This window comes from Fusarium falciforme, chromosome 2 (assembly GCF_026873545.1).
Source record: "Fusarium falciforme chromosome 2, complete sequence".
Taxonomy (NCBI): Eukaryota; Fungi; Ascomycota; class Sordariomycetes; order Hypocreales; family Nectriaceae; genus Fusarium; species Fusarium falciforme.
The window spans coordinates 2,783,039-2,805,693 of NC_070545.1; the positions used below are offsets into that span (position 1 = coordinate 2,783,039).

Genomic DNA, 22,655 nt, shown 5'->3' on the forward strand with positions numbered 1-22,655 from the left:
CCGGCAAGGACTCATCGCCTTGGCAGTCACTCGAGAGAAGATGACTACACAGGCAGGTCATTACATGATTGTGCTGACCGATGATTATGACAGCGACTGGTACAGACAGTATGTTGGCCAGTCCGAGAACGTTAGCAGCCGGCTGAGGCTTCACGAGACGAACGCCCGCAAAGCCGAGAAGGACACGACTGTCACCCGCCCCTTGTATATCAAGTGGGCTCAACCAACAACGCGGGCCCATTACATCCTGTTGCATTTGCACGAGGATGGGCTCACCGAGACGGTTGAGGAGAAGAAGATCTGGCTTTGTCTGGTCGAGATGTTCTACAGTGTCGTGTTTGAGACTCTCCAGCCCAGTACGTTGCAGTATTGGATCCTTGGAAAGACTGACTGGAGTGACCACCGTGGACTCAATGTCCAATCCCCTCTTCAGCAGGGTGATACTTCTCGTGACTCCAACAATGGATTCGGTGCGCTCTTCTCTAGCACCGATTCCGATGTCCGACAGCGTGCGCATGACCACATGGACAGGATCCGACCGTTGGCACAGGCCGCTCACAAGGCCGATGGTTATAAAACCATCACTTCCAGTCACTTCAAGGCGAACGGGTCTGAAAGGCACCGTGAAGCCAACGAAGCCGACGAGCTCCCGGTCAAGATCCAATGTGGTTCATGCAAGTCAGAGAAGTCGGTTCGGATTGACGACTCCCCAAAGTTCTGTGTCACCACAGGTCGGTACATCGTGCGACAGCTACGATGTGAGGGAGAGTGCAAGTTGACTGAAGCGGAGAAGAAGCGGAATCGTAAGATCCCTGTTAAATTCCACTATCCTGTTGACAGATCCAAGGACAAGTGGGTACGAGGCAACGAGGCTTCAAAGAACGCCGCCCGTGCTGCCCAGCGCGTTTCCAGGAAGCGAAGCGCCGAGGAGTCTGATGCCCCCGTCGAGGAGGATGAGGCTCAGGGAGATGAGGCTCCGGAAGACGTTGCTATGACAAACAACGTTGATGAGGAGGCAGGTCTCGAAGATGTGGTGCCAGACACGTCGAAAGATGTCAAGGAACCATCGCAGAGTGTGGAGAGGGTCAAGCTTGCGGCGAAGCCCAAGGCTGTGACTCAATCCAAGATCAGCTCGTTCTTCTCCAAGAAGAATTAAGTCAGCTAAGTACCTACTGACTGTCTACAACTGTACAACGTTGCCGCTTGCAACAGAAACAAGTTGTCGCTCACAACAGAACCATGTTGTGGGGTGTGTGCTGGTGTTTCTAACCGATGATGGATTCAAATGGTTCATGACTGAAGGTTCTTATGCTTGACAGTCAGGGTGAACGGTAGTACTTCGGTACCTACTACTGGTGATGACCGTTCGGCAATGCCCTTCGAGGGGCATTGCTGGTCACCAGAGCATGAAATGGAGAGAAAGTGTGTCACTGGTCCCGAGAAAGTGTGTCGCTGATCCATTTGGAGTCAAGCGTAACATTGAAACTGGGTACAAGTGCCACTGATCCTCATGTTCCCGAACTGGCATGTTTCCATCGAGGTTGACATAGAAGCAATACACACGCCTGCCTATCTATTCGCCCCCGGGCGAACTGCGGTATGTGTCCCCCCTTTCTGATCTCTGACCTTTGAAGTTAGAACGGGGATGGGCATACACGCCTGCCTATCTATTCGCCCTCCGGGCGAATGTGTGTGGGACAGTCTCGTTCGTTTTCAGTCTCCCGGCCGAGCTGAATGTTAGCTGAGATTGACTACACACGCCTTCCTCCGACTTACACTCTACGACGATTGTACGGAGAGGAATACTGCCTCTCACCCTGACGCACATCAGGCACTACGCGTTTCGGATAATAGAGCGGGAGTTCGTTTGGCGCCTGGCACCGAACAAGTAGGCCGATCAGCTAAGTTCAAACGAGACGCAGAGATAACTCACCCGACAAACAGCTTGCCCTGAACAGCCTACGTTGAGCCCGCCCATTCTCATCGGCATTCGCTTCATCAATCACTCGGAGACCACCCCACATCGCCAAATGGAATGCTATCAGCCTTTCGTGGGTCGTCTTCAAGCGAAGCCTTCATATCCACTAACCAGTTTAATTCAGCAAGTGCCCCAACCATCTCGTACAGCCTTTGTCTTCAAGAGAAGCCATCATATCACCCTCTCAGACAAATTGCCGGGGGCTTCCACCCCCAAGGCCCGTCTATCTTCTTCAAGCGAAGCTATCGTAGGCGCTCGAGGCACGTCAAGTCACATTGCCTGCTTACTAGTACAGAAGCGAGCGCTTTGTTGGCCCTCCAAGCGAAGTGCCCAACACTTCTCAACAAAAGGCCTCTACCGCGTTCCAAGTGCCTCCCAAACATCACCTCAAGCTAAGCTTTCAGCTCTCGACCTACCTGAAGCGAAGAACGCAAAGACGACATGATGACTCGCCTGCTGGGTTCAAGTGAAGCCACTGTTTCAGCTCCGTTTCGCGAGATACCAGAACTTCGACCGACTCCGAAAACACATCAAGTCCTCTCATGTCGGTCTTCAAGTCACGCAAGTGTTACTGCGGTCGCTAACCGAGACGCTTCAGGGAGCATGCCCAACTTCAAGCGAAGCTGCCCTTTATGATCGCGACTTGTTCGAACAATAAATACAACGCCTGTTCATCATCTGACGATGACGATAAACAAGGTACTTTGTTATCCTTCAAGTGAAGTCTGTCGAAACCTATTGACTGAAGCCAGTCGAACCACTTCAGAGCTCTCGATTCAAGAAAGCCACTCGTCACCCATCATCACAGGCTATCAAATACCGTCCGAATTTGATCCGGTTACCCGATCGTCGGGATATTCGAAGCGAAAAGGCTCAAACGATCTACGAAAGTCATATATTCGCATCTTGGCGGGTGTGCACACCAAGGCTGAGGCAGTTTCGGAGTTCTTGGGAAGCAGTTGCACAATGCACATGTCAGTCATACGCTTCTTCTACTTGACACGGCCCTCAACTCGGTACTAACTCATTTCAGATTTTATATCATTCTTATCGTCGGTATGGAGTTTTATATGGGAACGAGGGTGAACGTAACGGGATCGACATGTCTGAGATTGAGATGGGGTTTGCCACAGCGAGCAAGGAGGTTGCTACTCTTTTTCCCACAGGGTTTTAATGAGGGCAACAGGGTTCCCAGGGAATATTTTCATGAGTTGCAAATACAGACTCATCCACACTTTGCTGCAATGAACCTCTCAACGTGTCACACATCACAAAGACTGTCAACATGCCCACGAGCCGCATGCACGAGACGGTAGCGGTGATTTTTTATGGTGCAGCAGACTACGGGCGGTATCATTCCTTTGCTGATAGAGCTCTTGCTCAGTGACGCTACTGCTGCGCGCTTCCATTTGTCAAGAGCCTCTTGGTGGTTGTAAGACGGTCGGTAAGGTAAAGAGGGAGCCCAGGTCTATGCTAACAAACCACTCAGCGATAAAGTCTTTGACCAAGCCATACTACCAACGTTCGACAAATTCAATACGACTAGATATGGTGGTCAACTTAGTACGGGGTTGGCAAAACCTCTAGGTAATGCGAGGGGAACATTCGGTAGTCGCGAAGGCAGTTCATAAGCCTGAGTCGACAACCGTGGTAAAGACCTTGACGGAGATAAGATTCATGCGTTGGTCACGAGTGACCTTGTCAATCATTCCGATTCTGTGTGCATAAATCGCTCTAAGAGGTTGGGAAGTGACTTCTCCCTGAGTCTGTCTGGGAATGGAGGTGCCCAACAAGCAGAATGGCCAGGATTCCATGTCGCGATGCTCGTCCAGGTCTTAAAATCCATGACCAGCCTGAACTCTCCCCGAGTTCCGTCTTCAGTAGCCGTGAACCCGATGCGTTCCTCCATGGAAAAGATCGTCTCGACGAGTCTTAGCTGTAAGGGATGGAATGGGCGTGTTGAGCAGATTCTCCAGTTCTCATAGAGGAGGTGGATGGGCATATCAGAACGTCAGAGCTCTAGGAGAGATCTGATGTTCCTGGGGCAGAGTTTAGAGGTGCTTGAACTTTGTGGCAGATCCACTCCTTGTCAGCTATGATATTGTTTGATATGCCATTCCTCAACTCTGAAAATCATCTCTTCATCCCCTTCCCCCCAAGGCTACTGTCAAAATCGGCAGCTGTCTCGGACTTCTCATCAGGAGCAACCTCAGGCTCGGAATCGGGAGTGGCCTTGGCGGCATCCTTGACAATGGCCGTGGGATCGAACTCGGCGGCGGTCTTAGTGGTGGTGGTGGGGAGGAGGATGAGGAGGAGGTAGAATAGGCGGTCTTCTTCTCGCGGGCTTGCGCAAACTTCGATTTGCCCTGACCCTATCTCAAGGTGAGTTACAATGAAAGGGATGGGCAGATAGAAAGTATACTTACAGGCTGCGCGTCCTTCTTCTCCTTCTCCTCACCCCCTCCTCCCTCTTCTGCTTCTGCTTCTTCTGGAAGCCGGCAGCTGGGACACCACCCCAGCTGGCAAGCTCTCGAGCGAGCCCAGATATGTCAGACGCCGAGCCAACCATGAGAGAGTCGGGAATATTGTGCGTCAATTGTTTCCTGGACTTCATCATAAGACTTCGAAATGGGCGAGGACTTGTGAGTGATGGTGTAGTGGTGTGGTGGTGGATCTAGATCACGGTCAGTTCATCCAAACGCGCCGGCTAGATATAATGACGGGCATCTTAATGTGGGCACATTGATACGAATGGTGCGGATTGGGACGGTGGTGGTCGAGGCAAGGGGAGCGGCACGCACCGAGGAGATGATCCCGAATTTGAAGTTAGCCGCCGGCAAGACACCATAGATAGGCAGGCGTGTGTTACTAGGTGCCCACCAGCGGCCAATATTTTGGAAAGGTATCTGGTCTGTCGGCCATGGTCAGCCTCCCTGTGGGAGTTGGCCTTGGTTCAGTGTTGAGCATGCATGCGTGTGTAGGTGGTTGTGGTGATCTTGAGGCACGGTGCGATGCGATGACCTGGAGATGCAAGAGAAGGATGCGACCAAGAGCGATTATGCCAGTAGAAGTTCTTTCAACTAGATAGTTGTGGGCTCTATGCTCCTTCCAGAACAAACGACGCTCCTCCTCAAAGAAGTTCATACAAACGAGCCTCAGGCAGGTACCCATCAAGGAGGCAACAATCCGCTTCGCAGCCACAACTCTCCAGCCACTATCTAAGCACTGCTAGGGGGAGGGAAATCAAGTCCATCATTTCACTGTCGCTTCGGCTTCTATTTTGACACTTCTATGGAACCTCGAAGGACTCGCCTACATCCTCTTCCTCACTTGGATTCCGCTACCATTCAATCGCGCCCCGTGCGTAAGAATACAGGCCAAGAAGGATCAGAATTGCCCCGGGAGCAGGTAAGTCCACTACAGCAGCCTCCCCCCTCCTTCTGCTCTTGTGGCGGAGGAGGAACGGCAATCCTGGCGTGAACTAAAGCAGAGATCAAGGTAACCTGCGATTGCCAAGTTGACCGAATGGCCACAAAGAAGCACAAACATACCTACCTAAGCAACTCCCTTAGCACAGGTTCTGCAGAAGAGACAGGATCAAATCCAACCCGGCGAATGCAATCAGCTGTTGATCGCTGAGCACACAACAAGATGAACGCAATGCCCAAGGACACGGCACAACTACGGTAACCACCACCTTCCTCCACTCCAGTCATGAAACGAGAGAATACGGTTCGTGACACATAAGGAAGGAGCGGCACCTAAGTGCCTGGCGTGGCAAGACGCTCTTGGGGAGGTAGGTTCATTGGGCGTTGCAGTGAGAAGGAAGGACGGAACCCACTGTGCGCGTCAAAACTTTGCCCCGCCACGCTTCCTCCTCTCCATTTTCCTCCCTCAAACATTCAACCCAGCACCACGGGCATCCAAGCATCACCATCGCCTCTCATCACGAACATGCCCAAGATTCATCATTACAGTACCTACTTGTGGAGTAAGGGACTCCACCCCGTAAGTTCACTGTGCTTCTTCCTTTTGACGGTGACTTACCATCAGGCACAGCGGGCAGCCCTTGTCAGTCGCGTGTAGAGAGACCAAAGGTATTCTAGACCGTTTCTGGGCTGTCATCCGGAAGCCTGACCCTATTTGGGGTACCGTTTCTCTCTCGACATGCTCTGTCATCCTCAAAAAGTAAAGTTGGCCATGTCAACTTCGCTTCCTCGCCGGGTACGGCAGAGCATTCCGAGAGAGAAACGGCACCCCAGCCGAGATCAAGCTTCCAGATGACGGCCCAGAAACGGTCTAGAATGCCTTTGGTGCTCTCTACGGCGGAGACGAGACGGTCTCTCATCTGACGCCTGAACAAGTCTACGATGTCGCTGTTATCGCAAACAAATACTGCATGATCGATCGGTTCACGCTCGCCAGGAGTTTCGAGCACACTCACACGCCTGCCTATCTATGGCGCCTGGCCGGTGGCCACCTCCATTCGACATTCGACATTCGACATTCGACGCGCCTTTCTGGATGATGGTCGCTGGCGGGCGCCAGCACACGCCTGCCTATCTATGGCGCCTGACTGGCGGCCATCATCAATCGACATTCGACATGCCTTTCTGAGCCATGGCCGCTGGCGGGTGCCTGTACACACGCCTGCCTATCTACGGCCGGGTGCCTGGCTGGCGGCTGGTCTTACGTACAGTCTTCCTTTACCGTAAGTAAATCCCATCCGTCAGTCAGTGCGTTCAGATGAGTTGACCGTGATCTAGCAACCAATGAGCAAGCCCTCACTCCCTTCAAGGTGCTATGATCGCATCTGACAAAGGCTTGGATCAGTTGAATCTTTCTGGCCTGACCCCTGCCCAGTTGCAGGCCTTTGGCGCTGGGATTGCCGCTGGGGCGGCAGCTGGAGGCAATGGCCCAGCTGCCGGGATGAAGAAGCAGAAGCAGAAGAAGCCTGTAAGCACACTGACTCTATCAATTCATTCTCTTTACTCACCGTCAAATAGGGCCAGGGGAAGTCGAAGTTTGTTCTGCTGCGTCGGGAGAAGGTGGCAGCCATGGCCGAGATTTCAGCTTCATCCACCACCACCTCCACCACCACCTCCACCACCACTCTCCTCCCAAGTAGGAGCTCGCTCCAGCTCCTACGCAGCCCCTCACGATGGCGTCCAAAGACGCTTTCAAGGATGACATGTAAGAGCAGCGCACAAGAGCATAGGTGAGAGATTCTTATGTTCTTATCGAGGCCAAGCGCTGACGAAGCCAATTTGTGACAGCTCATTCCCGATGGCGATATCATGGCCGCCCCTGGGTTTCAAGTTGTCTGGGTTGCTCTTCAGGTGGCCTCAGTATCGGTAGTTGGCAGCTTCAAGTTCTCCTTAAGGCTTCATGAAGTACACGAAAAATACCAAACTATTCACTGCACTGTTCCTGTCTGAAGTGTTGTCCGAGTTTGCGCACCGTGTTTGATGAATTCCCGAGGCACCATGCATCCAGGACAGCTTGTGGATATTCTGGGTGTCTGATAAAGTAACGCGTAGTGTTCCTAACAAGTGTAACGATGTCCGTGTTGTAACCGTTGTAATTACGTCTTCTGAAGCCCGGACACCTTGCGGGCCTTTGTGATGGGTGCGGAGCGGCATTGCTTTACTCAGACATCAACACTTCTTGTTCCATTTTATCTACTGCCCAGCATCTTACCGCGATGGGCTAACTAAACATAACCTTTCAAACCCCAAACCCCATCTCTTGGTTATCACAACCGACCTTAGAATATTCGTTCTCCGTCCTAGGCCATGTCTTCTTCGTCACCTGCTGATACTTTCACTATCACCTACCTACACATGGGTTCTAGCAGCGCCAAGAGCCAAGCGAGTTCGCTCCATCTTCTGCAAGTCAATGCATCTTCTTGAGTTCGTCAGTTCATGTAACGACGACAATTCAGAACCCCCTCCACAAGCACCAAAAACGAGCAAACTTCGCCCCATCCAGTCGGTATGATCAAACATTCCCAGCCCATACAATTGCAAACGCCCCAGTCGTTTTCTGGCACTAAGTTCAACCCTGATCTAGGCGACGCTCACAGGCAAGTCGACGCTACCCGTCGTTCTTCTCAACGGCGACTCACGAGCACTACCTAGAGTCCTTTTTACCAACGGAAGTAGGTATTACCAGCATGGGCAGCCAGGTTATCGGTTCCTTAGCCTATGAGGTTCATTTAGCAGACTTCGCAGCCGGCTTTAAACGATGACCTCAAGCCATCCACCCATTGTTCATGTCATTTTGGAGCGTATCCAGAGCATCAAGCGAATGCTCTTACGACAAGTCCAACGTTCGACGGTGAGAAAACCATTCAACTTCCAGTGACATTGATTAACCACAGAGAGCCATCAGGATGAGTCCTTCGCGAGACCATTCATTCCACCCAAAAGGCGCTCCATAATCACAACCACAACCATAGCCACAAGAATAATACTCGACCCTCCGCCCGTCTGACTCGCACTCGACTCCCAGGATTTGAGGGGCCCAAGCGAGGCGAAGCCGTACTCGAGCTCCAGTCTGAGGTTCACATAGGGGAGAGGTCGACCAGACAGCATTGAAGGAGCCGGGAAAGTGTGCGTCAACTTTCGTTCGTCAGGACAGACAAAGTTCAAATGCCGACAATGCTTACATGTTACAGTGTGTGTGATCCAAGGTTACGGGGCCTGACCCTTGGTCTTCGATGCGTCAGTTTCAAGCATCATGCTTGTTCCATTTCCTCGCAATTCGAAATCACCATCACGACCATCGAAGCATCACCATAGCCACCCATCACCAACATCCCAGAGACTCCAACATTCCTATAGCTCCTTGAGAATGAAGTGACTGCACCTCATGAAAACTTGAAATTCTTTCCTTTCGACCATAACTCATTCTCAAGCACAACATGTAGCCTTTATCAGCTCCACCCCGAGCCGCCCCTTGCCTGACCGAGGGTGGAGCTGGCCAGGATTGCATTTTGTGCTTGAAGGTAAAATGGCTACTTTCGAAGGGGGAAAATGCCATGTTTCATACAAATAACCAAGCTTTTAGGGTGTTCGCGATGGGTGGCTACGGCGATGCTTTGATGCTTCGGTTGGTCATATTGAAGTGACAGGAAACGTAATAAGCATGATATCTACAAGGTTTTTGAGACGTGCAGCGAGATCTGCGTATGCACGGCGCATCTTCCTACAAGGTAGACACCCGAGGGCATCTTTACGGGCTACCTACCTCTTGCCCCAGGTGCTATAGCTCGCACTGGAAGAGATACAAGGCACGCGTGAGAATTGAAGCTGCCCTACAAGGAGGCATTTCATTGCCCAGGGCTTCCTCTCATTCAGGTGGCGCACTTGCTGATACATATTCTCGCTGCGAAGAAGCAGGTAGGAGACATATCGACGGCTGTGGACATCACGCGACAAAGTCACTGGGCCAAGGCATTCAGACAGCATCAGAGCACACAAACAACCAGCATCCATTTGATATTGACAATAAAAAAAGAAAAAAGAAACCACAACAGCGACCACCCCGAAAAAAAAAAACACGTGATCAATCAGCTCCTATGAATGAAACGTCAGTACAGAACTCAAAGCAGACATAACGAAGAACTTACCCTCCTTGTCCTGGATCTTGGACTTGACGTTGTCGATGGTGTCAGACGATTCCACCTCAGGGGTGATGGTCTTTCCAGCGAGGGTCTTGACAAAGATTTGCATACCACCACGAGGGTGGAGGACCGGGGGCAGGGTGGATTCCTTCTGGATGTTGTAGTCGGCGAGGGTTCGGTCATCCTCAAGCTGCTTGCCGGCAAAGATGGGTTGCTGCCGGGGCCTAAGCCCCGGTCATCTCCTCGTCGACTATGATATTGTTAGATATGCTATCTCTTGACTGTATCAAATCACCAATTCTTACCCTTCTCACCGAGGCTGCAGTCGACTTTGTCGACTGCAGCCTCGGCCTCCGTCTCGGAGGACTTGGCGGCGGCGGCCTCGGGCTCGGGCTCGGGCTCGGTGGCCTCGGCGGTGGTGGAGGCGGCGGCGGGGGCGGCGGAGGTGGTGGCGGGGGCAGCGGTCTTTGTGAAGACCGGGACGATCACCGACGAGGTCATCGGCGCGGCGGGGGGGGTGGAGGAGGGGGGGGAGGAGGTGGTCTTGGCCTCGGCCTCGGCCTTGGCCTTGGCCTTGGCCTTGGCGGCCGCCTTCTCCCGGCGGGCCCGGGCGTACTTGGACGTGCCTTGGCCCTATTTGACAGTGAGTCACTGGTGAAACAAGAAAACAAAAAGCAATGATACTTACAGGCTGGACGTCCGTCTGGGTCTTGGTGACCCCGGCAGTCGGCCCAGCGGGCCGACCTGCCAACCCAGCGCCCAACGCGTGCAACTGGGCTGGGGTGAGCTTGGACAAGTCCAAGCCCCCCCCGAGGACGACGTTATTGAATTGATCTAAGCCTTTGTTAGATATAATCATAATACCTTGAAGGGAGTGAGGGCTTGCTCATTATGTTGCTAGATCACGGTCAACTCATCTGAACGCACTGACTCATGGATGGGATTTACTTACCGAGACGAAAATGTGATGTTTAAAAAAAAAAACCTACAAGTATATATCAGCTTGATTCATATTATAAACAACGAACGAAAGGAATGCCAGAGAGGTGCCAGAGGGATGTGGGAGGGATGTGGGAGGGATAGGGAGGATGTTCTCGCATCCGCCTCGCCCCGATCTTTGCGTGCACTTCCGCTTTCTTCGAAGAGCTTTCAGAAAGAGAAGATCTTGATGAAAGATGATGCAAGCAAATGAATGCTGATCATGTCGGATGCGCCAGAGGTGCACAGCGCGGATCGTTGGCGAGTTTCATGGGGTTGGGGGTGGACTCACTGTCTCGCGATGGGTTGAAGAGGAGAAGAAGAATCTCCCGCGGAGAAATTTTCAAAACAAATAAATTTGCGCTTGGATCCTAAGACCCTAAGGACCCTAAGGACCCTAAGGATGTGCGCGCAACCCCTCGCCCTGACCGACCAAGCCCTGATAGACTGAGCCCTGATAGATCGGATGAACTGCTCGAGGACCAATTGCTCCGGGTCACCAGCCTCAACAGCTGAACGCCGTGCGGCTGATCTACCTGTATCTTGGAGCGCTCAAGACCACAAGAAGCCGCAACACCCCCTGGATGTTCCCTTGGTGTTTGCTCGCCTCTCTCCATCAGCCCAACATCATGCACTTGTGTTTTCTAGATACATGAAGATGAGCATCCTTTAGTTCAGATTAACGACTCGCATTAAAAGTATTCCTGCAAAGTTTTCATCTCCAAACGATCTATGAAAGGTCGAGTCAGTCATGCATCAATCTCTCCAATGTATTCGCCCCTTTAATGCTAGGCAATTCGACTTGGTGAAACAAGTGCTGGCTCACAACACACATATTGAATTATGCACAAAATTTACGTATTCCAATATTCCAATGTCAAATACTCCTGTATATCCTGGCACTGCTATATGTTGTTCGAAGGCTTGCGTATTGTGATATGATATTACATATTGTTTCACAAAGAATGTGGGGGACGTTCCCTTGACGTTGATGTTGATGAAACGGCACGGGCCGGGTCCCACTGAGCCTGTGGGGTTCCCCAGCCGTGAGGTACCTTCCCAAAGGACCATGTACCCCGGGCCCCAATTTTTTCCCTCAGCAAGTACACCGAGAAATCTGGCTTGTTTTGCGATAGCAAAGTCGACCAAGAATAGGCTTAAACAATGAGAGAAGGGTGGAGTGAACTGGAAATTATGCCAGCCACTTTCCACGAATTTTTCTCATAAGTGCATTCCAACAGCGGCATGATTTGGTTGCAGTGACCTCGATAGTTCTCTCGCACATCACGCAAGGGCGGGCGTACAGTACATGGGTGTATGGACCCATCCGGAGCCGCACAGGTGTCGCCGACCACACTCAGTACAAGGCGCGAGACCAAGAGGCGACAGGAGGTATGAAGATATGAGCATATTCTCCTCTAAAGACAACCATAAAGCTATAGTAAAATTCTATAATAATCTATTAAAGAATTCCAAAGTATAGGCTTCTAATATGATGTTTTTGTTGGCTATTCTCTTACTTTATCTTGTTTAAATTACGATATTACGTAGCTAATGTCGGCGGTAAACTGGCGACTGTGGAGAGAATCAAGAAGCGAAAGGGTTCTCATCACTAGGCACATGGCAGGCGAGACTCGCCTTTCACTATCAAGAGGACGCTGGAGACATGCCAATGATTGCACATGACATCATGGAAGCGACTCTGATTTCGTATGTACGTCTCAACTCTCCCAAAAAATAACGATACCAACAGATCCGAAGAATCACCCTCAATCTCCAGTTGCATGAATGCCAGCAAGGTGGGTTGCTACCGTAGCGTAGGTGCCGGTCATGTTCTCGTCAGCTATGATATTGTTAGATATGCTATTCCTGTACTGTAACAAATCATCCATTCTTACCCTTTTCACCGAGGCCTTGGCGGGGCATTGGCGGCAGCGACGGCGGGAGCGGACCGGGCAACATCCTTCTTGGTGGTGGTAGATGGGAGGGAGGAGGAGGAGGAAGAGAAAGGAGCGGCCTTGGCCTCGGCCATCTCCTCGTCGGCTATGACATTGTTAGTGATGTCATCTATTTACTGTATCAAATCATCCATTGTTACCTTTTTCACCGAGGCTGCGGTCGGCTTTGTCGACTGCAGCTTCGGCCTCCTTAGCGGAAGCAACGGCGGCGGGTTTCGTGAAGACCGGAACAATCACCGGCGCGAGCATCGATCTCAGCTTTGGGATTGGCCTTGTCGGACTTGGCAGCAGCCTTGGGTTAGGGCTCGGGCTCGGGCTCGGTGGCGGCCTTGGTGATGGTGGAGGAGGAGGAGGGGGAGGAAGAAGAGGCCGCCTCGGCCTCGGCCTTGGCCTTAGCGGCCTTCTTCTCTCGCCGGGCTTGGGCGAACTTCGACTTTCCCTGGCCCTATTTTACAGTGAGTCACGATTAAAAAGAATGAATAGATAGAAAGTATACTCACGGGCTTGACCTCCTTCTTCTTCTTCTTCTGGATGCCGGCAGCTGGGCCACCACCCCCAGCTGACCGGCCGGTCAGCGCGTTGAGCTGGGTTGGGCTAAACCCAGACAGGTCGGCCGCCGAACCAACCATGACCATGTGAGTAACGTTCTGGGCTAAGCATTTGTTAGACTTGACCATGATACTTTGAAGGGGGCGAGGACTTGCGCATGGTGGTTGCGGGAGTCTGGTGCCTATGAGGTGTTCGAGATGTTTATGATGGGTGGTTGTGGCGATGCTTCGATGCTGGTGATGAATTGGAGATGTGAGCAATTGAGAGGACCAGACGTGGCGGGGCCAAGTTTTGAAGCGCATGGTGGGCTCCATCTCTCCTTCCCGCTGCCGATGGTCACGTAACGAACTGGGCGTGGGCGAGTTCTTCAAGGTTCATAGAACGTGTTAAGATGGAAGACGAAAGCACCTAGCTGTACCTTGTTCCCCAACAGTGAAACGATCCCAACTTCATCTCCTCTGTTTGGCTGTGCTCGAACAGTGACTGAGGAGTTGTAGCTTTGAAGCAGATTGTTTCCACCTTGATGGGTACCTACCTGCCCGAGGCCGAAGCGATGCCGGTTTGTATCAAGTTCTTTGGGGAGACGCCGAGTGTGGGAAGGAGCCTGGAGTCCTCACCTGACTCAAAGAACTTCCATTGTCACAATCACTTGGTCACATCCTTCTCCTTGCATCTCCAGGTCATCAGCACAGGCGTCAAAATCATCGCAACTATCGACGCAGACATGTTCAACACTTCATCAGCACCAGCTCCCACACGAGGGCTAACCGTGGTCGACAAACCAGATACCTTGCCAAAGTATTGGCCGTTGGGGGCACCTAAGTACACACGCCGACCTATCTACGGTGCCTCGCCGGCGGCCAACTTCAAATTCGGGATCATCACGTTTCCCGGTGCGTTCTGTTCCCCTTGCCTCGACCACCACCGTCCTAGTCCGCATTTCGTCCACATCGAGATGCCTGTCACTTCTTCGAGTCGATACTCTTTGCCTCTTTCTTCTTCTTCCTCAATCGTCATCACCACCACGCATGTGAGTAATGCCCCCTCTGCCCCAATTACTACCACGCAGTCTAGACCTCGTTCATTCTGAGAGACGTTTCTCTATTTACTTTCATTCATTTCCTGTTATTTACTTGAATATCCCCCGTCTCTTGCGCTGCTTTGACCCTTCTTTGCTCTGCTTGCAAAGATCAGCACATACTCCTCATTCCTACCTAATGATCGTCTAGACACTGAATCACTGCTAGTTCATCGTTACCTAGACTATGGCCAGCATTGCAATCAACGGTGGTACTTTCGGTAACCTCAACATGGGCGGTGGTGGCAAGCATGGCCTCGGAGGCGGCTGCCGGGGGATTGGCGGCCCCCTGGTGAGTTCTCTCTTGATATGCATATCTAATAGGTATGACGGCTAACTCTTTATATAGAGTAAGCGGTGGAGGCAGCGGATGCGTCGTCGCGCCGCCCACCTCCTTCGGCAAGCCGCCGAAGGAGGTGGTAATCAGACATCTACTCCTCTCGTCGGCAACACGCAGAACCCAGTCACTCCCGCCAGGATCACGTAGAATCCAGATTCTCCCGTCGGTACACAGAACACGAAACGCACACCCTCCAGCCACTAACGGGCTTCCTCCCTATCCGGCAATATGAGGAGCTCTGATGCAGAGACGGGGCAGTTGCTTAGCTAAGGGTATTAATTGAATCTCAACTGGAAGCCGAGCCTCCTATCGCAACTCAGTTTCATAACTCCATAATGATTGCTTGCAGTTCCCTATGCGACTTATGTTAAGTATGTGACGCGTCCCAATACTTCCTAAACTTAGGATAAAGATAGCTAATTATCTCTTAAATTTATAAAATTTTACCTTAATTATCACTCAAAAGTAGAAGAAATTTATTTATATTTTAGATAATATTTATCCTAAGAGTCATACTTCTGTCGTTCCAAGTGATCGGCCAGCAGAATCCGGCTCGTGGGGCCCAGATGAAGAACAGGATACCTATGGGTGAGTCCTTCAGGAGCTAAGTGTTAAGAAGACGAATGTTCCTACTACCTATAGGGACCTGTCGACCTGACTACCTATCCAGCAATGAAACGATCCGGTCCAACCCCAGCACCTCTGTCTGGGAACATTTGGCGGCCCTATACTTTGTTCGCAGCCAATATCCATTTTATGCCACTCCTCCATTCATGAATGTTGAATCTGACGTAACAAAGGTTGTCGGCAATCTTGTGCAAGTTACTTAGAGTCGTAGTCGAAGGCCGAAAGTAAAGCCTGCGAGATGTCGTTGTAGGTCGAGAACCTGGTGGGCTCAGGACGTCAATAGTCCATGGGCCCGTCAGTTAAGAGACTCTGGTCAAGTGCTGACCTGGCTTACTTTGCGTAGGTACGATGTGGATTGGCGTGCCTTTTTCAGAAGCTCAGTCGATATCAGGCGTTGTAGCATCGACCCTAGATGAAGATTAGTGGTGATCGCTGCCATACAAGGGATCTTACCAGTATCTCTTGTCTCAATCAGCCGCCTAGAAGCGGGCAATGGAGTTGACGGACTGGGTACACAGAGAGTGGTTGATATGGTCCATGGCCGAGCCATAGAGTAAACTCTCAGTGACCCATGTTGGGATGTGCCACGGTGTTTAAAGGTCCAGGTGGCTTCACGAGGGTCTGAAGCTCGATCTTGTCGCCGGACAACTCTCTGACCTTCTGGGTGAAGGTGGCCCATTTCTCCTCGATGCTGATATCGTAGCTTGCCCAATCGTCTTTGATGAGCATTAAGTCCCTTGTGGGACTCAGAAAAGCTGAGCTCCAGCTAGAGCGCCAGGTGCCCGCACCTCTGGAGGAAGTCCTTCGGGGAGTCGAGACACTCCCACGTTGACAATCCTACGCAGAGTGTCAACAGAACCTCCGATCACGAATTAACATTCATGTGGCGGACACCAAGGTAGGCGAGAACTTCTCGCGAGTGGGAAAGGAGGCGTCGTGGTCGGATTCGTCAGGGGCAATGTTCTTCTCATCGTTCTCGTCGTCCCTCGTCGCCTTCCATCTCTTGGGTCTCTCCGCTCATAGGGTGGGCTTTCTTAACCGACTTCAACGGGTCTCCTACTTGCTCGATGTCGGTCATGGCCAGACTAACTGGCTCACGAAAGTCGACATGGTCGCTCCTTGGATGCTTCGGGTACCGAGGTCTGGACCCCGCCGAGCACGAAGATAATAAGAAGTAGTCTAAGGTGAAATAAAACGTCTACTAATTATTTATCTAGTGTCATGTGAAAACTTGCTTAGGTTTGATCATTATTTATGGTATTTATGATGAGAGGCAAAAACAAAGCTGTGTCAAACATCTCCTCCATGTCAAAACAAACGCTGTCGATATGTCTCGGAGCACATACAACCAGTATCCATTCGACATGAACAAGAAAGAAAAAAAGACAACAACCATAACCGCCAGCCCGAAAAAAAGAGACCCATCGGCAGCTGTGAAACGTCAGTACAGGACTCAAAGCAAACACGACGAAGAACTTATACTCGAGTTGCTTTCCACAAAGACGAGTTGTTGTTGGTCGGGAGGAATGCCTTGTCCTGGTCTTTGACTTCCCGTTGTCGATGGTGTCGGTCGATTCCACCTCAAGGGTGATAATCTTGGTCTTGACGAAGATCTACATACCACCACAAAGGCAGGCGGCCAGGTGCAGAGTTGATTTCTTCTGAATGCCATTGTTAGATATGATATTACTTCTCTCTCCCAAATCATTTGACCTTACCCTCTTTACTAAGGAGGAGGAGCGGGGGAAACAACACCACCAGAACCAGGTCTATTTCTACCTTTTTCGTTATGAGTCACTATCGAGAACAAGGAGTCAGAATAACTTGTATGTCTGGCCCGGGGCCGGCAGCTAGGCCCCCGCCCCCAGCTACCAACCCACCAAAGTTGCTGTGTTATGAAGGGTTGGGTATAGGCTTCAGTTGTGTTACGGCTGTGTTATTTCCGTTGGGTTGCTCAGAAGCCCACCCCCCACCGCTTCTTCGAGCCCTTGACCGAGCCAATCCGCCAAAGATCACCCGAAGCTGGGCGGGGGACAGCGCGGCGAGGTCGACGCCGGCGCCGAACACGATGGGCCCGTTGATGATAATAGTGGTCGCTAAGGGTTTACTAGTAATGGTCATAATAGTTATAGGAGGCTAATATTTACTTATGCTGGAGATTTAAGTGTGTGTTAGGGAGCTCCGCATCGGCCTCGCCTCGATCTTCGCGCGCACTCTTGCTCTATCGGACAAGATCTCGAAAGGAGAGGATATTGATGAAGAGTGATATAAGCAAATAAATGCAGATGCTACTGACGAGAGTCGAAGTCTGTGTGCTACCGGTGTGGGGGTTTATCATCTGCGTACTCCGAACCGGCGGGAGGAGTGGTAGTTTTCTCACCACCTCCTTCAGCGGTCTGCCGAAGGAGGTGGGCGGCGCGACGACGCAGCCGCTTCCTCTGCCTGTTGCTCTATAAAAACAGTTAGCCACCTATTGGATGGTCATGTCAAGCGAGAACCTACCATGGGGCCTCCATGCCCCGGGTTCCCTCCACCGCCGCCGCCTACGGCCCCGGCGTTCATGCTCCTGATGGAGCCCACGCTTCCAATATGGATGTCGCCTTGACCTTGATTCATCGTTACTAGTCATGAGTTGGCATTGATACGGTGCCTAGACAATCATTAGGTAGGAGTGAGGAGAGTGTGTTAATCCTTGCGAGAATGAGTGGCAAAGGAGCGCAAGAAACGAGGGCATTCAAAGAAAGCACAGTGAATGAACGAAGGAGAATAGAATGATCTCTCTCAGAATGAACGAGTTTCGTACTGGTTGGTGACTATCGAAGCGAAGGGGGCATTGCTTACAAGCGCGATAGCGATGATGATGATTAAGGAAGAAGAAGAAAGAGGGGAAGCAGTGATAATGGAGACGAAGGAGGTTCTGTTCCCGAGAGGTGTTCTGATGACTCGATGGTTGGATGATCAGAGAAAGAAGAGAAATGAATCCAGGGAAGAAGTCGTCGGGTTGCCCGAAAATCCGTGTGCGGTAGGGTAGGTAGGGCAGGTACGGTAGGAGAGGGAGTAGGGCTTGGGAAGAGTCATCTCTTAGGGTCCCTTAGGTAAGGGTGTTGCTCCTATATTTCGAGTCTTGTAGGCATGGGATTGATGGATTATTGGGAGTTCTTCAGCAATCGGCATCCATGTTACTCGAGGGCAAAGGACAAGGGCGCCGAACATGGAAACATATCATGCCCCAGAACCAGACTTGGAGTGGGCACAAGCGTGAACGATGAAGGTTGTAGGACAGACCCTCCAGCAATTCACAGGCTTTGCGGGATGATCCAGTGCTCGGAGGGGACGCAGCATTCGATTGAAGCATCTCGACCCGGGTTTATAGTCATGATTATGCCACTGGTCATGAGTTGGCAGTGACGTAGTGCCTCCAGGGTTATCAGTTAGACAGGGGCAGGATGGGGATGTTACCAGAGCTGGTCTTGAAACGACTGAAGGAGGAGGCAAGAGAGTGTGAAGTGGAAGTCAGAGAATATCTGTGTGAGAACCTTTGGGCCAGGGACAATGGTAATCAAAGAAAGGGTGTTGTTTCTCACGCGAGATATTCTGATAGCTTGGTAGTGGGGAAGAAAGAAGCGAGGAGAGTGACGAAGCTGGTGGGGATCACGCCAGGCTACCCAACAATACATACAAAAATACAGAAAGGTCTTTGCAGACTGTTAATAGCTTTTCAGTTAAGCCTAGGTTTTTGGAGCCGCCCAAGTCATGATGTTTTGCTGGCTATGGTGATTTCTACCGCCGGGGCGGAGTTCTAGGCGGATACCATAATGACATCACAGGCCGAACAAACAAAAAGATTGGAGTTGTTACACATGCTAGTGAGAGTTGTCATGCTTTTTCTAAGGATATAATGTTCGTTGTGTGATCTTTGCAGGGACAACAAGATCTAAGGGAACCCTTGATGGTTTTACATGACAGATGGAACCTCACACATCTTGATGCAACAACAACCACGATGAAGACTGTGACACAGATCAGAGGGAACCATGCAACACCGAATTATGGACAAAAAGTACCGCAGCAGACAAAGCCCGTTTACAACAATGTAAAACAACAAATTCAGCCAGCTTGCGAGATTTGAGGCGATGTTGAAAGCATTTCACCGGAGTGGCACCGGGTAGTGCCAGTGGAGGGGCACCCAGACCAAGAAAAAAAATGGCATACTGTAGGCAGGCAATGAGAACTTCGCCGGGCTATAGGGACGCAATTTAGAGTAAAATAAATAGATAAAAATGTAAAATAAAGAAATTATACTCTAAAGTCCATATATGGTCTTATATTTATTATCATAAGCCTTTTATGCTATGATTACGCGGATTAAAAAGGTAGAGTACTTGCGAAGTGTGTTATTTTTTTTGTGGACCACTAGAGGGGCAGTGAGTGGGGCTTGGCACTTGCTCAACCACAGGTCCAGCCAACTTCACATCATCATCAATCTCCTTCCTGATCACCTCAGCTCTGTTTTCTTTCACAAAATCATCTCAATTCTCTCCAGTCAATGCAACTCACTGAATAGACGTATCCGCTCGAAGGCTGACAAGATAGACCCCGAAATGACAAGGGTGCTGGACCAACCCGGCACTGGTACAAGGACCGAACGGGTGGCTTTCCGATCCATCATCGCATGTTGACGGCTTCTTCCAGGATGGCTGCGGATGGCAACCGGACCGGCTCGTCAAAGTGTATCAGCTCATTCGGGTTCATGTTGGTAGGATAAGGTAAAACAGGAAACATCAAGCTCTCGTTGACTAACGAACAAGAGGCCCGCGATGCACCCTCCAACTTGCGCGCCGATGCACCCCACGCTCGGAAGCATGTGATGGAGAAGATCATCCGCCAGATCGACAACCCCGCAATGCCAATCGATTGACGGTTGTTTGATCAGTGAATCGATAACGAGAGATGGTTGCAGGTGACCAGAGAGTTCTACGCAACTGCGATTCCTCAAAGGAGCCGAGGCCTGCCTGGTAATCTCGCTACCGTCTTACTACACTCGGGCAAGCAGATATACATAGTACGTGCGTATGCGACAACAAACCTCCAGTGGACCCGTGCCCAGGCAGTCAGCTCAGGAGGGAAATGCACCGCGCAGCTGGAAGCACCTTACTGCCACTAACGTGAAAACGTGGGCGGTTGACGGACGACTCCAAGATGCCGGAAGCACGCACTTTGCAACACAAGGCTGAGTCGGAAGCACAGCTCATTTGCGCAATGTCGGGCATCTCTCCGACCTGCAGGGCCCGCGCCGCCATACAAGGTACGCGATGCAGACACGGGGCGACGGGACGGGAACAGGAGGCCATTCACAGCCTGTTCCATCCGAGGTTGTTTGAGCGGTGAGATGAGGTTGACGGCATCGCCAGCTAGCGTGCCGCCAGGGTCTCAGACCTTACCTTGCGGCTAATTAAGTCGCCCGGCGGCTCGAGAACCATGACGCTCGAGAAGCGCTCGAGGACGGAAAGGGAAATGCTAGCGAACAAGATGGAATTCGCTCGATTGCGGTGAAGGGCAGAGGCTGGATTATGCCTCGATCATTCAGCTCCGAGGCGATGCTATGCTGATGGCTGACCCATGGGAGTTTGATGATGACATGTTGGAGTTTCAAGACGAAAACAACCTGGTTCCGAGCTCACAGACCAGACAGATCTTTGTCAGATCCTATGCCAGCCGCCCCATGCGAACGCGGGCAATGCAGGCGGATACGCGTAGCTTCTTCTCAAAAGATGCAAGAAAGACGCTAGGCAAGCCTCTGGGGCATCTTTGAGGACCCCGAATCAAGTCAGCCTCAGCGACGCCAGGCCTTTTCCCGTGCATAAACGGATGCTGAAATCGCGTGCGAGCTTGTTTGCTCCCACCATGGTCTCGGCGACCACCAGGATGAGGCCGATCTTCTCTTGGAATCGTTAGCTGACTGCCAGCAAGCGAGGTGAGGGATGAAAAGGGGTCCTCGGCCGTGAGCTCGGCGCAAGCCAGCACCAGTCATGCAGCTCCACAGAGGTTACGTGGGAGAGCACGCGACTTTGTGCAGCGGCAGTTGTGCATAATTGGGCCTGACATTGTCCAGATGTGGACAAGAAACTCCATGATGTGATGCTCTCTGATTTGTGCAGCATAACCGTGATATGCCGTGCATGGGTTACATGACGAGCAAGCCATCGACTGACCCAGGAAAAGAAAACGCTCGCTCGTGGCGTCTGTCTTGGACGAATGAGGTCAGCGGAGCGACACTGAAAGGAGCACATTTGGCACTCGATCTGGCCCACGGGGCAGTGCCCCAGCCCAACGCTTGCTTACGGCCAAGGCCTGAAGGAGTTTTTCTCATCTCTTGCAGCCCGGCAGGCTGGGTTAGGTTTACCAAAGATCCAAACCAAGAGGGGGATAATCGCTGATGGCGGCATGATGGAGGAATGAATCAAGACGGGACGGTTTCACCGCCACAGTCGCTCTCGCCGTACCTCGCAGGTAGGCGCTTGCATGTGCATCTCGAGATGCTCATGAGACCTGGAACCCGAGGCAAGAAGTTGACGGAGGGTGTGCTGATCTCAGAGTGTCTCTTTGTTGACGGACTTGCAGTGATGTCCGTTCGAAACCCTTGGCAGCGCTTCTTTGCTTTGCTTTCGTCATTCATCTTATGCCAGCGGAACTATGACCCAGAGCACGCACCGTTGACGTATGAACCGTGTTTCTCGACTAGTCAGGAACAGAAGCCCGCGCATCGTTGCGTACATGCTACGTCTTGTCAATGACCACCTTCTGGCTCTAGACAATCGCCCGTGCTACGTGTGAAAAGGCATATTCCCTGATTTGGTTGTCAGCCACGCGACAGGGCAGAGGAGACCGTTGGGCGTCATCAGCATCAAAGAGCAAGTCAGCAACAGCCACAGTAGCACCAATAGCCGACCCGTCATCAGCTGAAGGATGATGATCCATCACTTGATAAGCGGTGTCATTTGCGAGCCAGACAAAGCGATTACAGACAAGACAGTCACCAGAGAAAAGATATTCACAGAATATCCAGAGTAGTCAAAGAGCAGACTTCTCTCATCATCGCCACTAACTCCACTTGATGACACCCCTGGAGTCTTTTCTCTAACAAACTTGTGCAGACCTTGCGGCCGGCCCCGAAGCTGAAGCAGCCAGTCAAAACATTGGACGTCAATCAAAAAAGGTCCATCTCTTACGGCCTCTCCCATCACTCCAAGTCATCTCACGGGCGCCACAAACCCGTATTGCCGCCATTCAGGCACTCTGTTCCGCTTCATTGTCCTCCAGAGACTGATGCAAGCCGGGATATTGACAACCGGTTGATCCCCTTTCTCGCTCAAAGGAGACAGGGCCCGCCGCCGTGCGTTTGCTGGCGACAAAGCCGTAGCCTGGTTTGGTTGCCTGGGTCCCCTGTCCCGGCGCTGGGCGTCCACCACACCTAACCAGCCGCCTCCACCGCCAGAGCCCAGCAAGCCCAGCTTGGGGTT

General features: G+C 51.6%; 1 protein-coding gene across 1 annotated transcript; it reads left to right on the forward strand.

Moving 5' to 3' along the window:
* Positions 1-6,781: 6,781 nt before the first annotated feature.
* NCS54_00280900 (Hypothetical protein) lies at positions 6,782-7,200 on the forward strand (the record flags this gene model as incomplete). The annotated part of the gene is made up of 2 exons (XM_053148399.1): positions 6,782-6,934; positions 6,985-7,200. 2 exons carry the CDS (start codon positions 6,782-6,784, stop codon positions 7,198-7,200), a joined length of 369 nt encoding a protein of 122 aa, XP_053004374.1.
* Between the last annotated feature and the right edge of the window lie 15,455 nt (positions 7,201-22,655).